The sequence below is a fragment of the Oryzias melastigma genome, linkage group LG10 (assembly GCF_002922805.2).
Source record: "Oryzias melastigma strain HK-1 linkage group LG10, ASM292280v2, whole genome shotgun sequence".
Classification (NCBI taxonomy): Eukaryota; Metazoa; Chordata; class Actinopteri; order Beloniformes; family Adrianichthyidae; genus Oryzias; species Oryzias melastigma.
The window spans coordinates 13,597,914-13,612,827 of record NC_050521.1 but is presented as its reverse complement, the minus strand read 5'-3'; the positions used below and the strand labels follow the sequence as shown (position 1 = coordinate 13,612,827).

Below are 14,914 nucleotides of genomic sequence, written 5' to 3'. Positions count from 1 at the left end.
AGGAAATAAAAAGAACAAATAACAAAAAAAGGTGCAAATGAAGAGGAAAGGGAGGTGATTTTTGCTCCTTTACAACACTTCTTCCCTCTTTTCTCTCCTGTTTTAGTTCAACAAATTCTAACCTGCAAACAGCCTTTTTTTGCAGTATGTGTGCCCTTTTCTATGTCTTGTTTTGCTAAATTACCTCTTTGAGATTTGAAACAAGTTCTGTATAGGTTGTCTATTATCTCCACTAGCATATATCTGTGCGAGCATAAATGTTGATTCCTGTAAAGAATAAATTACTTATCTGTCTGAGGTCTTGACGTTGTCAAACAGCAGACTTTCATGATCTCGGGTTTCGCACCACTAGTTTTGTTGTTGCTATGCATTGAGTCTGTCGTATACTTGTCATTCTCGTCCACCATCAGCTATAATTTATGTGTTTGAGCGACTGCAAATTTTCACCTCATCCTTTCTGCTCCGCGTTGTTTTTGAGTTCACTCTCGTGTCTTAGAGCCACGGTTCATTCTTCATTATCAGATTTGCATAAACAGAGTGCAAAAACCAGAACCCTTCACCAGAGAGAATACAGAGTGTCAACAACTCGCACAGGCAATTAAGAAGCTGTGAGCTGGATGCGGTTGGTGTAAATGCTAGAACGTGTGTGCCAACAATGTCTCGCTTATGAGGCTTTTGGAGCAATTCATGGAAATGGAATCTAACCATCAGGACATCTCACTCAGAGGGATGTTGTTGAGCTTGTGCAGGAGGCTGAGCAAGATAATCAGAGGTTTTTCCTCCAAGCACAGTTTAGACTCTGAAGGCCAGATCTTTAAATGGGGTTGGACTCTATTCCACTCTGGAGTCGCCCGTGGTGAGAGGCAGCAAGCTGGTGTGTGTTTGCTTACAGCCCCCCAGCTCAACTGTCATATGTAGAGCCATGTGTGTGGATCTTCTCACTCAGCATCTCTGTCATGGAGTCTGCATTTTTACCTTCATACCAAGATGCATACAGGTCATTTACTATCAAAACAGAAATTATAGAAGTATTTAAACTTATTGTAGATGTTGATGCATTATTTATATTTCATTTTTCCAGGAATCATGAGCATCGAATTATCTTATTCGTTGTGCTTTTTGCTCATTTTACAAGTGATTAGTGTTCCTGTTGCAATAACAGATTAAGGTTAATAAAATAATCATGGTAAATAGGCTCTAAAATGATCTTAATGTAGCATCTACTTGAAAGTCAAAACATACTCTTTTTTTTTTTTTTAAAGTGGAAATAAATGCAGGTTAAAGGTGTTAAGTGGCTCATAATTGATTTGACACTATGGTGTAGAAAAACCACAATTAACAGTTTTATATTCCTGTAATTTATAACAATAAAATGTGATGTCTTTTTCATCTGTAGAGAAAAATGGCAAAGCTGAAAGCTGGTAAAGATTCCAAACACTGTCAGTTTAAAAAACAAAAAGTGGTATTAAATTTCCTTGATCAAAGAAAGCCCAAAACACTTAAAATGTTAGGTTTTGCTCTGCCAACATTTTAAGAAACCACAGTCAAATTCATATTATTGGGGAATGGATTACTGGTTAATATCTTTTTACTTTTGATCTATTTGCTGAATGCAGGGGTTTACTCAAACAATGTTGTTATTGCTGCTTGTGAAGGAGATTTACCCAAATTCACATTAAAACGTCAGGATCATCAGGGTATTCAACATGCATTGATTCACACCAAAGGTGTCAGGGCTGTGGATCTTTTCGATGTCTGTTGCTGATCTCACTTGCATGCATTACAAAATGGACATTATGTATCTTACATCATATTGAATTTCTCCATCTTGAGAGTTAACTTCTTGTTGTCCATGATGCAACTCTCAACAGAGTTCTTAGTGTGTTGGCAATGCTTGAGTCACTTTGTACTGAGGTTGATTTTAAAAATTGTTTCCTGTGTTTTGTTGGCTGTAGTTTGAACCTGAGGAAAACAAATCTCCGACCTAATTCCAAGGCTGTGTCTTGGCAAGAATGTTCCTGGTGGGAATAGTCAGATTGAAACAAAAAAAAAGTTGGTGTGAATTAGTTTTTTGTGAGCATCTCAAGTGACTAATGACTCCAATTTTTTTGCCTTTGTCGTTTTATCAATGGCTCACCAGAACTACCACTATAAAGGAAAATTACACACATTTGAAGAGTTCGCAGACTTAAGAACACCCAGAGGTTTGTAAATAACTGTTTAGTACAAAAAGCACACAGAAAGATAAAAGGTAAGAAAGAATGAAGGACCTTGGGCTATAGGCAGTGACATGGAAAAAGCTGTACAGATTTAACACCACACTTGATGAATCAATACTTCTTTATCCACAAGTGTGTCGAGAGAGCAGATAACAATCCTGTCAGTGTGTATCTGCAGTGCGCTCGCGTCCTTCTCTACTCTGGGGTCCCTGTTCATCTTACCACGGTGTTTCTGCTGAGGACCTCCAGAATGTTGTTAAGCAGCTCCAAGCTATTTCTCCTCTCATCATGGGGCCCATCCGCCATGCTGGCCAGAGCCTTGCCTAGCTCCCGAAGCATCATGGGTAGCAGCACATCACGGCACTCTGTACAAACAAAAGCACAGCTGCTCAAAAAACAACCCGTGACAGGACACAAACTGGTACAATTAGGAAGAAAAAAAACATTCAAATGCAGAAATTTTGCTTTGCTGAATACAGTAACATCAAACAGAACCATGATTTCTGACTGCAATAGTGATGTTAGCTCCTAATATTAACCCTTTTTTTGTGTTTGGGAAAAAAAAAAACTGAAATTCTAAAACATTTTCCTTTAAAATCCCAAAGTGTTCAGTATTACGTTGATCCTCCTTATCCTCTTTATAACCTTAGTCTTCCTTATTTCCTTCTGTCTCCATCCTTCCCACTCTTCCACATCATCCACTCCATCCCTGTCTTAGTAGCCTCAGGTAAACAGAGCCCATTAAAAGCTCATTTGGGCTGACACTCGTTACGTCCATTATTAACTGAACCAAGTCTGTGTCCCTGCTGTGTGGACTCTCGGCACAACTTTTGCTGCAACACACAAAGAGAGGAAAATGAAGATGACAGTGACTGGGGAAGGAATGAGTCAACGAATGCCCTGGAAGAAACATGGAAGGAGCTTAAATAAGACATTGAAAAATACTAAAAGTAAAGACATGTCATTATCATAAAATAAATACTCCCTCTGTTAAAATATCCCATGAGGACACAGTTCCAAAGTCCCCGACTTTGTGTTGTTTAAACTCAGGTTGATGTGACTGCTACAAGCTGAGTATTTATGAAGAAATTGTGTTAAATCTGTTTAATCCATCAAAACAGAAAGTATTTGGCCTTAAAGAAACAATGCATATGGCCTCTGGGCAGAATGAACCGTGGCACAATGGACCCATGTTCTCAGTTCCCTGGTGAAATCAGCTCAGGGGTACACTTTATTTATTGCTTTATTGATCTAACAAGCACACCTGGTTGCTATTTTTATTGCAACATGTTCAAAGAAGGAGAAGAGAAATGGCAAGTTGTGCAGCCTCTGTTGTGACACTGTTTTTACTCTCCTGCACCATGGACTGGGAATTTAACAAAAAAAAGAGAACAAGACAATGGAAAATTAAACCTATGTCTATTTTTAACTCCTTCAGATACGGTTATGCTGCAGTGAGAGAGAGTGCTAAATTTAAATTATGACCTCAATTTCACAGGCCAAAAATCAGATCAACTTTGGCAGACCTTCCTCCAGTATCCAATGACACTATAAAAGAATACAGTTTAATCAGCCTGAGTAGCAATAATGGACAACCAACTGCAGACTAAAAGCCAAAGCATTTATAATATATAAACTGAATCCTATCTTTAGGTTAACGCTGTCACCTTATCTAAAATAAATCAAATTAAGGGATTTATCTATTACAGTTTGATGGATTTATCAAATTATGTGTTATTACTGCAACATTCAAGCTCTTTTTTTCTTGCAAATCCAATTTAAAACATATTAATAGAACCACATAAATGGTAAGCGGTGCATACTTAAGTCTTTAAATGTGTTCGCTGTTATAACGATGGTCATTCTCAGCTATAACATAGTGCAGTACTCATATTTAGGCTGTTGTGGAGGAGACTTTTATTTGCATCTCATGCAGTAAAATTGAGACAATAAATATAACAGTGATAAATACTTAATGAGAAAGAAATTGTATGTCTTAGTGATTTTACGTCTGCTCGGATTTACCCATTTTTCAAAGCGTCAGTTTCCTTTAGAAAACAATTTTTAAAAAATTAGTTCCAGTTTGTTTTTTCACAATGCTTTTCCCCTATTTTTGCTGTCTATTTCTCCTTACCATTTCATGTTGTTTAGGTGTCTACTACATCTTTAGGAAAAGTTCAGTTGCATGTTGGTTTAAGAATTAGTCTTCGAACGATATAAATAAAGACAAACACTCAAACTCAAAATCTGCAGACACATTCCATCATTACAGCATCTCTAGTTTAGTCAAGGACTGCTGCTATTTTCCAGAACATCTTGAGTGCTGTCCAATGACAGTGTTATTACTGTTGCTACAATTACCAAGTCCCAACGGAGGTCATTAAAGTTTAACCAGTGACACAAGCCATCCAGTAGCTTCCTCCAAACTGAGACATCGGCCCACTTCAGAGCAGAATGGAAATAATTACCTGTTCACACACTGTCTCTGTTCTACTTGTCTGCATTCTGTCAATCAGCGTCGCTCTCTCCACACAGCTGCTGCGTTTGCATTTTCTGTCAGATCAAATTTAGATTGCCATCTTGTACTGATGTGTCAGCAATACCTGGGCTAAATAACCACTTCTGTGTGAAAATCACGTGCGGAGGATTGTTTTTAAGACCTTCTTCTCCATCAAACGGATGTCAGATCTTCCCCAAATGAATTCCACAGCTTGATAACAGCTTTACAAGTAAAGCAAAAGAACTTTCCTAAGACAAGGAGAACGAAGACTAATGCAGCAGATAGTGTGGCCCCCGCGCAGTTCAGTATCAATAAATCAGTTTGGGATTAATATTGAAGAAATTGAATTATTTAATTTGTAGGACATTAAACAAATGTTAAGTATCTTCTACTAACTGTATTTGGGGCAGAGTAAACCTAAGATAAATAAAAGTATATAAATAAAGGAATATATTTTAAAGGTTACGTCTTTAAGAGCTGACACTTTACATTAGCGGCTGCAGATTTTATTAAGCACTAAAACATATGGCATGGGTTTACATCTGCTTCAGCTCGACTCTGACAGACAAAGTTGCCTTTTGGGTTGCTGTGCATCCTTCGTTTGGATTGGAAGAGTTTAACCCCTAATCTTATAAAGTTAAACCCTTTTTACAGAAGCCTGCTGGCACACACTTAAAAAAAAAAGCAGGCTAAAAGAGATGCTGGCTTAAAGGCTCAACTGAGGAGGGAAAATGGGGAGTGGTAGGGGAAAGTTAAGGGGTGGAGAAACGGAGTAGAACACACCATTTTTTTCTTCTAAAAAAATTGGACATGAAATAAAAATAATGAGGGGGAAAAAAAGCAATTTTTTGACTAAAATAGTTAATTTACTAATGGTTTTACTACCCCTGCATTTCCATGTTATACTTGCCTGCTTGATTTAGTTGCACGTTATGTGGTATTGGCTGTGGTGCCACAGTGCAATGAATCAATTTAGTCCTGCTGTGGAAGACAGCTTTGCCAACAGGCACTGACAGACAAATAGAAATCAAGGCCTCGCACCAGACACAGGAATTATTTTAACCTTATCGAGCTCTCACTAAAATATGAGCCTGAACAGATCCACTGATGTGCGCACACATTTTGCATAAAGATGACCCAAACGTGCAAATGGACCCTCATTTACATTCAAATCAAGATGTTTTTTTCTCAAAAAAAAAAAAAAAAAAACATTTACATATTTTTTATTTTAATCCCAGCTGGGGATCATTATTATTTCTCCTCTTTGTGTGTAATTTTGTGCTTTGATGTTATCTAAATCTTCCAGTACTCTGCATGAACATGTGGTTATGTGTTTGGGCTGCTAAGATTGTGAAAGCAGGCAGCATTGGTGTAGCACCACACAGGGAGAGAACTTTGATGGCTCAGCAGCCAGCTCATCCCTTTCTTTTTTTTCATTTGACAACCAAACACAATAAACTACAGAAGATGATTATGAGATGCAATCTTGGTTTCTAAGAGGTATGTAAATCAGAGTTTCCCTATCTCTTTCCTCACCGGCTTGTCGCCTTTCGCTGTCGAAAAGATTGAATGATCTAAAAGATGAAAATGAGGAGATTCGGATGCCCAACTAAATCTTCTGAGTTGAAAGAAAGTTGGGTCAATGCCAACTTTCTTCTCATTTAGTGACTAAATGTCTTTCCTCTTTCATGATGGATGTTTCCTCTCATCAATTTAATATTTGTTTCCGTCTTTTTTCATCTACCTGCCCCATTTTTAGGGATTCCTAATTGAAGCTACTCTCTTTTGTCCACACAAATTTAGCATTGAAAATGTACAATTGTTTGTGTAAAATTTTGATAAAACCAGACAAAATGATAGAACCGAGACATGTAAGCTGTCTTCACTGAGCCGGTATCCATGCACTCCAATAATCCGATCATTATGGGATTTCTTAGGTTATCTGACTTTTCAAGTAACGTGTAGATAGGATAATCGGATGCCTTTAATCCGATAATGGGAGTTATCTGAGAATAAGATATCGGATTAACACATGTATTTCTCCCCGGATACCCAATACTTCCCAGGATGTGTCCAATTTTATCCAAACTATTGTGGATTTACATCTGCACACACGGAGGGGAGGCAGGATATGGAAGTCACATGAGATACCAGAATTTTGAGTAACCAAGGCAACCAAAGTCTGTTGAGTACAAAGAACAGTCATATTTATTTATCATATTAATTCCCACAATAGGTAGAGTGAAAACAAACCACAGTAGCACAATGTGGCGGATGTGCGTTATAAAAGGAAGTGACATCGTCACATGCAAACACACTTCTCTGAATCAGATCGAATAACTGACATCCATGTAGACCAGATTTTTTTTTTTTTTTATGACATTTCTATGGTCAATTTGACAAGATTTCCCGACTCCATTATTTATTTTTTTTGTGAGTTCCCTGATTTGACCATATATTTATTATTTATTACCAAGTATGATAATAAAAGTAAAAACAAATGACAAATGTTACAGGTTTAATAACAAGCATTTTTTTGTAGTAATAACTTTAATGGGAGAAATGATTGCTATGTTTTCTTACACAGCTAACGGCTTAACAAAAAGAAAACTAGTTTTATTTGTGCTCTTCAACTAATCCCATTTGCAGTTGGAAGTATTTTATGTCTACTCCTCCTGAGTACATTTCCCGTTCTTTACCTGCCTTTAATAACGTCTTAGTCTCCCAGGATGAGTCATCCTCTAATTGGCATCCCTCATCTCTGCCTCGCTCCTTAGATCCATCTTCTTTCTAACTATTAAAAAGGCCAACCAATTACTTTGCAGGTAGCATTGTTTGCAACAACATTTAGACCAATTTAACCAAAGCGGATCGATGGTAAACGAACGCCTTGCTGTCCACCAACTCAGTTCTTTGACTGATGAGCGGACGTATTCCCAGTCTCCTGTAACTGGGAGGCAATACATCTCAGGGCTCGCTGCTCCATTAAAGCCTGTATCTGGTCTCTGTTTGTAGATCCAGCTTACTGAGAAATAACAAAGCCAACTCTTACACCTGAGCTACAACTCTCTTTTCTCTTCTTTATAATATTGAAGTATCCCAACTGTGATCATTAGTCTTTTAGACAACCCACACTGTATAATTTTTTGTAGGTGTCAATTTGCTTCTGTTTAAGCAGCTGACCGACAACAGATAACACAAGCAAGATGTTCCCATTTCTGTTTAACCGTCGCACACCCTCAAAAGTGTGCCAAATTAATTTTGGGTAAGTGTGTTCATCCACTGTGCGCCTCTGCCATCCTGTTCTGCAGAGATCCCCCCACAGGTACAGGCATCAGAATATAAATGAGATAGAGGAGGAGTGCGAGACTGAGGCACTTTCCAAAATGATTTAACTGCTTTCACTTTAGCCCATGACTCGCATCCATCCCTCGTTTTGTCCAAAACTTGCAAGCCTCCACAGAGCTTCAGTGGAAGCCTCTACCTTTTTCCCTTTCATTAACCTTCAAGAAAAAAAACATTGGGCAGAAGCTTAGGAGTAACTGCAGCTATTTAAGGTCAGTTTGAACAGCAGAGTTTAGAAATAACTCCCAACAGCTATTTCTCTTCTGCCTTCAAACAACAGCAGAGTGGTGTGAATGCTCTTTTCATATTCCTCTTTAGCTGTCAGGGACTCTTCCGTTTGTGATTTCAATAAGACATGGTGTGAACTCTACTGTGGCATCACAAAGGGCACTGCAATGTAGTCGAGAGCAAAATAAAATAAGAGAAAAAGGGGATCCAACAACCGAAGATGTAGGAAATAATAAGCAGGAAAATAGAGCAGAGCAGCGAGGAGCCTTAGGGGACAGAAACGTTCCCATGTCTACCTCTTAATATGTTTTTATAACTTCAGACAGCACAGGTAACATGGGAGCTCATTTGACCAAAACAGCCCAATTTCACACACACAAACATGTGTGCCCACACACCTAGTAGTGCAGTAAAAGAAGACGGATTTAAAATTCTAGTCAAAGCGTCTGCTCAGGCTAGAAATGCATCCCAATAAGAGCATGCGCCTCGTGGTAAATGATTGCCTTTGCTTACTTTCAGGGCCCCTTCGCTACCAACACGGCTTACAGACTTTGCCTCACTTCAATCAGAATCATTAAAATCCTGTCTGCTTCCATCTTAAGTTTCTATCAGCTTTTCTTTTCCCTTAAAAGTCAAATGTGGGAAAGCACCTTCAGCACCATTGCACACGGAGCCTCCGGTGACATCACTAATGCTGATTGGTTATGAGCGTAGGCGCAACTCTGATCACTCAGCAGTGATTAAAGCCTGACAATAATGATTGTGCACTGCCTCTCTCACATCCATATTCATCAAGCATGGCCCTCTATTAAGTAATCACATTAGGAAAATACACACAAGGCTGTGAAGTAAATTTGAAAAATATATGTTCCATTAAGATGTGGCAGAAAAGTAATAAGGTTGTCTGTAATTGCAACATTAACTTACAAAAAAAAAAAAAAATAAAAAAAAAAATAAAAACACGCATGGGCTTCTGATTTTGTGCATGACTTATTGCTGAAGCTCATGCTTTCAATTTATTTTATCCTTTAAATATGGCACCCACTTTATTTTTTCTACTGGTGTTCTACAAGTAAATACAAAGTTAGAGGACTAAATTTGACTCATATTTGAATATGAGAGGGCTCACATTCATGTCTCCCCTTTTATCAAAGAACACACTCTCAATCTGTCACAGTGATTGCCTGATGGAATAATAATTTGCCTGAATTAAGCCATAATGCGCCTTGTAAATTTAATTTACTCTCAAAACCAGATTAACCCACATGACAGGATGCACATGTCTATCAGAGCGTGTGTGCCAGCACGGGCAGGGGGCTTGCCAAGAACCCTAATCCCAGGACCGTATGCTGAGTAAGTCCGGCAAGCGTTTTTTTCCCCATGTGTGAGGGGGTGGAGGAATGTCCCAAATACCCCACCCCCTTTAAACATGATTCAGCCAGTCATGAGTAAGAAAGACGAGCACATGAAGCGACAGAACTGGCAAGACAGACACAAATACATAGAATCTCATCAAACTAGATAAAAACTTTTGAATTTGGGCCTGAAAGTGTTAGAAATGACCAGAAAGCAATGCAAATAAAGGCAGGCAGACAGGTGAGCTGGCAGACAGGGCTATTAAATGTGCATTACAGCGTCTTGATAGCACACCAGATGCATTAACCATCTTAAATATGTAATTTAGCTCAGTGAATATATTCAGCCTCCTGAGGAAATAGCAGCGCATCATACAAGCCTTCTGATTAGCATCTTAATACAGAAATGCATCTCAATTAGACTGAATGTCAGCCCTCAACTGGTGTAGCATGAATTGAAATGGAAAGAGCCAATGTCCACTTGGAAAAAAAAAAAAAAGAAAAAGCCATGAGTAATGGAGACAGGGAAGACACAAACTTAAAGAGTCTGAGTACATATAGAGATAAGATAAAACTTCAAATAAAAATGCTAAAATCTGACAAATTAAAAGAAATTCAACTTATTTTTAGAAATTAATATTTGCAAGCCATCTTTCCTGTTCTTTTTTTAATGTTCGTATTTTCTGATTGAATAAGGATTTCTATTTCCTGTACAGTTCTCTCATCCATCTTTCACTTTTTGTCTTTGTTTTTACTTTTACAATTTTCCTGCTTCAGATTTTAACGACTCCCTTTTTCCATTTTCCTTCTAAAAGTAAATTGTTATTTGGGAGTTTCTACGTGTTCAGGGGTTTGGTTTGATTGTAGATTCGTCTTTTTTTTTGGCTGCGTCTGTGGATTGTTTTACTCCTCCCTCCTGGAAACAGAGGCCGACAACAGGCTGGGAAACGGAGCCCCAGAGGAATGGGTAATCTGAGAGGCAATCGATACTACAGAAGCCCGGCTGTGTTTGGGACCAATACCTTCAGATATGAACTTCTTTTGCTGCAACTGTTCTGACAGACAAAATAAATAAAGCAAATGTAAAAAGGCTGCACTCAAACTCATACTGAAAGCATCATGTCGCAGACTCTGAGGCTGTGAGATTTGAATGCTAACAATGAAAACGGTTGTTGGATCAACTTTAAGGAAGTTTTGGGGAAAACTGTTTATCTGCATACTAATCAGTTGACCTCTTCTATTCTAACGTGTTTGAATTTGAGGTTAGCTTCCCTTCTGATAAATATCTTACTAGGTTTCAATGTCCTGATGTATTTGCTGTTTTTTATATTTTCTCTGCAATGATTTTGATAAGAAAAAATATGCATTTAACATGGATTTAAGCCTTTGCATTTTTTTTAAGTAACAAAATTTCCTTGTATTTGTCATCTGCTTCCTGCTGTTCGGATCCGAACCTTATTGCCCAGAAACTCCCTTGCAGACAAAGATTAGGGAGTGGTGCTGAGAATCTGCTATTAAAATAGCTTAAGCTATATCGATTTTCTATATTTACCCCTAACTCATATTAAGTCCTTAATGGTGTACTTAAGTTCACGCACAATTACAGTCTAAATGGAAAATGTTTGGAAAACAAGGACAAAAAAAGCCCCAGGGTCAGATCGTTCAGATGAATACGGCAAATCTTTTTAGGTTAAGGTTATTTTAGCTTCAAGACAGCTTAATCTCTGCTCGAATACCTTAAAATGACCTTAATTGTCAGGCGAAGGAGAACATTATTCATTGCAACTTGGACTGATTGTAATAACACCGTGTCTAACGCTGCCCCATTGCACTGATTGCAATCTAAGTGTGGGTGAACAATAATGGTTCCAAAATAGCATATTATGACATTAGCATTTCATATCTATAGGCCTGATGCATAAAAACATCCTTAGGAAATATGCTGTTTCACTTGAGCAAGTTGAAATAAACATAAAACATTTATGTGTGCACCCTTCTAGTTTTCCTCAAACTTTTACCACAACACTTCACTTTTTTGGATACAAAATCCACACAGAATGAAGTGTACTTTAATGGTCACAAAGCAGCAAAGTCTTCGACAAGATTTTGTATTGTTTTCACACAAAAAAAAGACTTGTTGTTGACACTGGAACACATCGGTGGCTCTTCTATACCATGTTTTTGGTTTTCAGTTCACTGCTCAGGCTTGTAGCTGGAGGGAAATAAAAGACAAACCTTTTCTCTGGAAAAGCTGGCTGCTGACAATTTCTGTCATGGAGGCCACTTTCTGCTTCTGGAGTTTCTCCGGTGGGATGCAGGAGTAAAAGTCATGAAGGAGCTGACTGAAGAGAGAGAGTTGGATGAATTATAAGTTGGTCATTACTTTCAGCAACAACAGCAAGGTTTTGTTTTTGAGAATAATCCCAGTGAATAGTAAAAGAACAAAGACACACTGCATCATACCCTTTAGGCCATATCGGAATTTTAAAAAAGCAATTTTCATGGTAATTTACACCGTATAATTGATGCAACAATCAAAAACCCAACCCTCTGAAATGACTGAAAGCGGATCTGTTATTGCACCAAAACAAGGGATGGAAACAGATACAAGCTGTAGCTGCAGCACAGAATCTAATGAAAAGACAGGTCTGCCTTATCCTCCAAACTCAAATTAAATCTAAGGATAATTAAACCGGCTGGGTGCAAGCCCCGATTTCACTTAGACAGTCTGAATGCACACGGAATTAGTAGCCCTCCGTCTCCATTTTTCTCCAGCTTCTTTAAAATTATGCCGCCTAGGCCACTGGCACTTTCATTAACGTCATTAAATGATGAAAAGGATGCCCTCTGCTCCCAAACTACAGCATAACAAGCCGGCTTGTGTGATTTTTGATGTGAGTGGGCTGACATTGGGACACACTGGGACGCAGAGGATCAGTGCAGAGTCATCAGGCCCTCTAATCATCTGAGCTGCCTCTAATTAAAACGCAAAATGTCAGCCTGTAATTTATGGCCATTGGTCCAATAAAATGCAAGCGCAGATGACAAGAATCTCAGCTGAAATCACAGTTAAAACTAAAGGTGAGTTATGAAGCGCACAGGATCTATAGGAGAAGATCCAGCTTTGATATCAATCTCCTGCGCTCCGGTTGTAATTCACACGGTTAGCTGGTGGACAGCGCTTAGGGCAATTCTTATCAAGAAAACAGTAGGGACCTCACTTTCAAGTTCAGATGGTTCCGATAGGTTTGTGTCAGAGGAGGTGCACTACACAATAGAGGAAGGGGAGGGAATATTTGTCCAAGAAAAAAGGGATGAAGGAAATGAATGTCAAAGACAGAACAGGAGAATACACTCTGACATTTAAGTGTGTGCCTCAGCATCTCAATTATTACACGGATGTGTGGAATTCTGTGTGTGTCCATAAAACAGGTGAGACGGGTAATAAAGAGAAGAACTTGAGATAATCCACAAACACACACATGAGCAAAGAAATAAGTCACAGAAAGGAGAAATTGAACACATTAAGTCATAATACGGGAAATGATTTGTGTCGCTTTTGATTAAGTACTGCTACTGCTGGATAGATCCATATAAATGGCTTTGAGACTGCCTAAAGATAAATGAAAGGGTGATAAAAAAAAGGAAAAGGTTGTGGGTACTGTGTCATTTCTTGAGCTAAGAAGAAAATTGCAGGTTTGATTCTGGGTCAAGGGGAGGCTAAATGGGCTATTTCAAGCAATTTGACTCTTTTTAAGTCTTAGAAAAGCAGTCAAGAGTCAAAGGGCTGTTGTTTGATGGCTTTGGTGGAATTGTAATTTCTCTCAGGAGGCACCGAGAAGAGCTTCATGGTGGGAGCAAGTGTTTGTCCTTGTCTTGATGTCAATTAGATGAGATTTTTATCACTGGGTAAAGACGAGAAAGTTTAGTTGCAGTGGAATGTGGGGGAGAAAGAACAACAGGGGTCACTGAACACAACTAAAAGCAAAACTTAGCTCATAAATTTCCTCTGAAACGACACCAGAGGCATCATTTTCTTAAGGAAAAGCTTACCTGAGGAGTTTGCCATCAAATACTTTCTCAACATCGTGCAGAACTGTTGGCAGGTACTTCAGAGCTGCAACCTGATGACACACAAGTGGTGCACAAACACACACAGACACACACACGTAAATGCTGTTAAAACTGCTGCCATAAACCCCAGTGGAAGGTGACTTTTGCATCAAACAAGTTTCTGTCACACGTGGGAGAAAAATGCTTTTTTTTTAAAAACATTTTTCAGTTGGTTGATTCTAACTTTTTGTGGGTTGTGTGAGCACTTGCCTCAGTGTAAGTATAGACACAAAAAGGAAGAAATTAAGCACCAGAATACTGATGCAGTCGGAATAGGATAAAAGAAATGGGAACATGTGAGGGAAGCCATAAGGAACAAAAATGCTGGGGTTGATGGAGGGTTAGGAGGCTAGAAATGAGAAAAAACTTTAAGTAAAAAAAAGAAATAGCTCTTGTTGGGAAACGCTTGCAAAGTGAGTGCATGGCTTACCCTGAGCAAAAGCGTGGTGGTGTAATCTGTTCTCATCAAGTTGTTGATTGACTCAAAGAGCCTCTTCAGTGACTCCTCAAACTCGGTCTGCTCTTTCCCCTCGTAGAGCCTAGGAGAGGAGAAGGAAAAGAATGAAAATGCAACAGGGAAGAGGCAGAAGGCTGCAATGCACCATGTGTCATGATTAGCCAGGTGGGTGGAACGACAACAATCCTTCAGGAAAAAAATGAGAACAAGCAACAGGTGTGCAGAATAATCACTGAGAGTGAATGTGGAAAAGAAATTTAAAATATTATTTTTTTGGAGGCCTTTTTTTTTGCTTACTTAACTGTGTAAAAGTGATATTTCCATTTGTAATAAAAATGGTTTGGGTCATCGGGTGTAAAATGTTTCTCAATACATATTTTTTAACAAACATTGTCGTCAACATACTGCTTAAAGACCCACTCCAATGAAAATCCTGTATCTGGTGTTTTTATCATGGTCTTATAGCATTTTTCTCATGATGGAGGACATATATAAAATAATTCAAGATTAAAAATACATTTTTAAATTCAAATTATGATGGATTTGGAGCAAATAAAAACCCAAAAGTTTTAAAAACCTCAGGTTTCTGATGCAGGAACTGTCAAAGCTGAGGCCAAAGTTTTCCTGCTTTGCTCCAATTCTGGTGCATTCACTCGCAGACGAATAAATCACTTAAATTTGTCTTTTTTTTGTCAAA

General features: G+C 38.5%; 1 protein-coding gene across 1 annotated transcript in view; it reads right to left on the bottom strand.

Annotated features, from left to right (window-relative positions):
• Positions 1–14,914, bottom strand: part of LOC112153224 (dedicator of cytokinesis protein 2) — an 82,141-nt gene that overhangs the window by 44,536 nt on the left and 22,691 nt on the right. Inside the window, exons 22-25 of the mRNA XM_024283251.2 lie at positions 14,191–14,299; positions 13,701–13,771; positions 11,883–11,989; positions 2,442–2,584 (exon numbers count right to left, since the gene is read on the bottom strand). Coding sequence (XP_024139019.1) covers positions 2,442–2,584; positions 11,883–11,989; positions 13,701–13,771; positions 14,191–14,299 — 430 coding nt within the window. The remainder of the gene's footprint in view (positions 1–2,441; positions 2,585–11,882; positions 11,990–13,700; positions 13,772–14,190; positions 14,300–14,914) is intronic.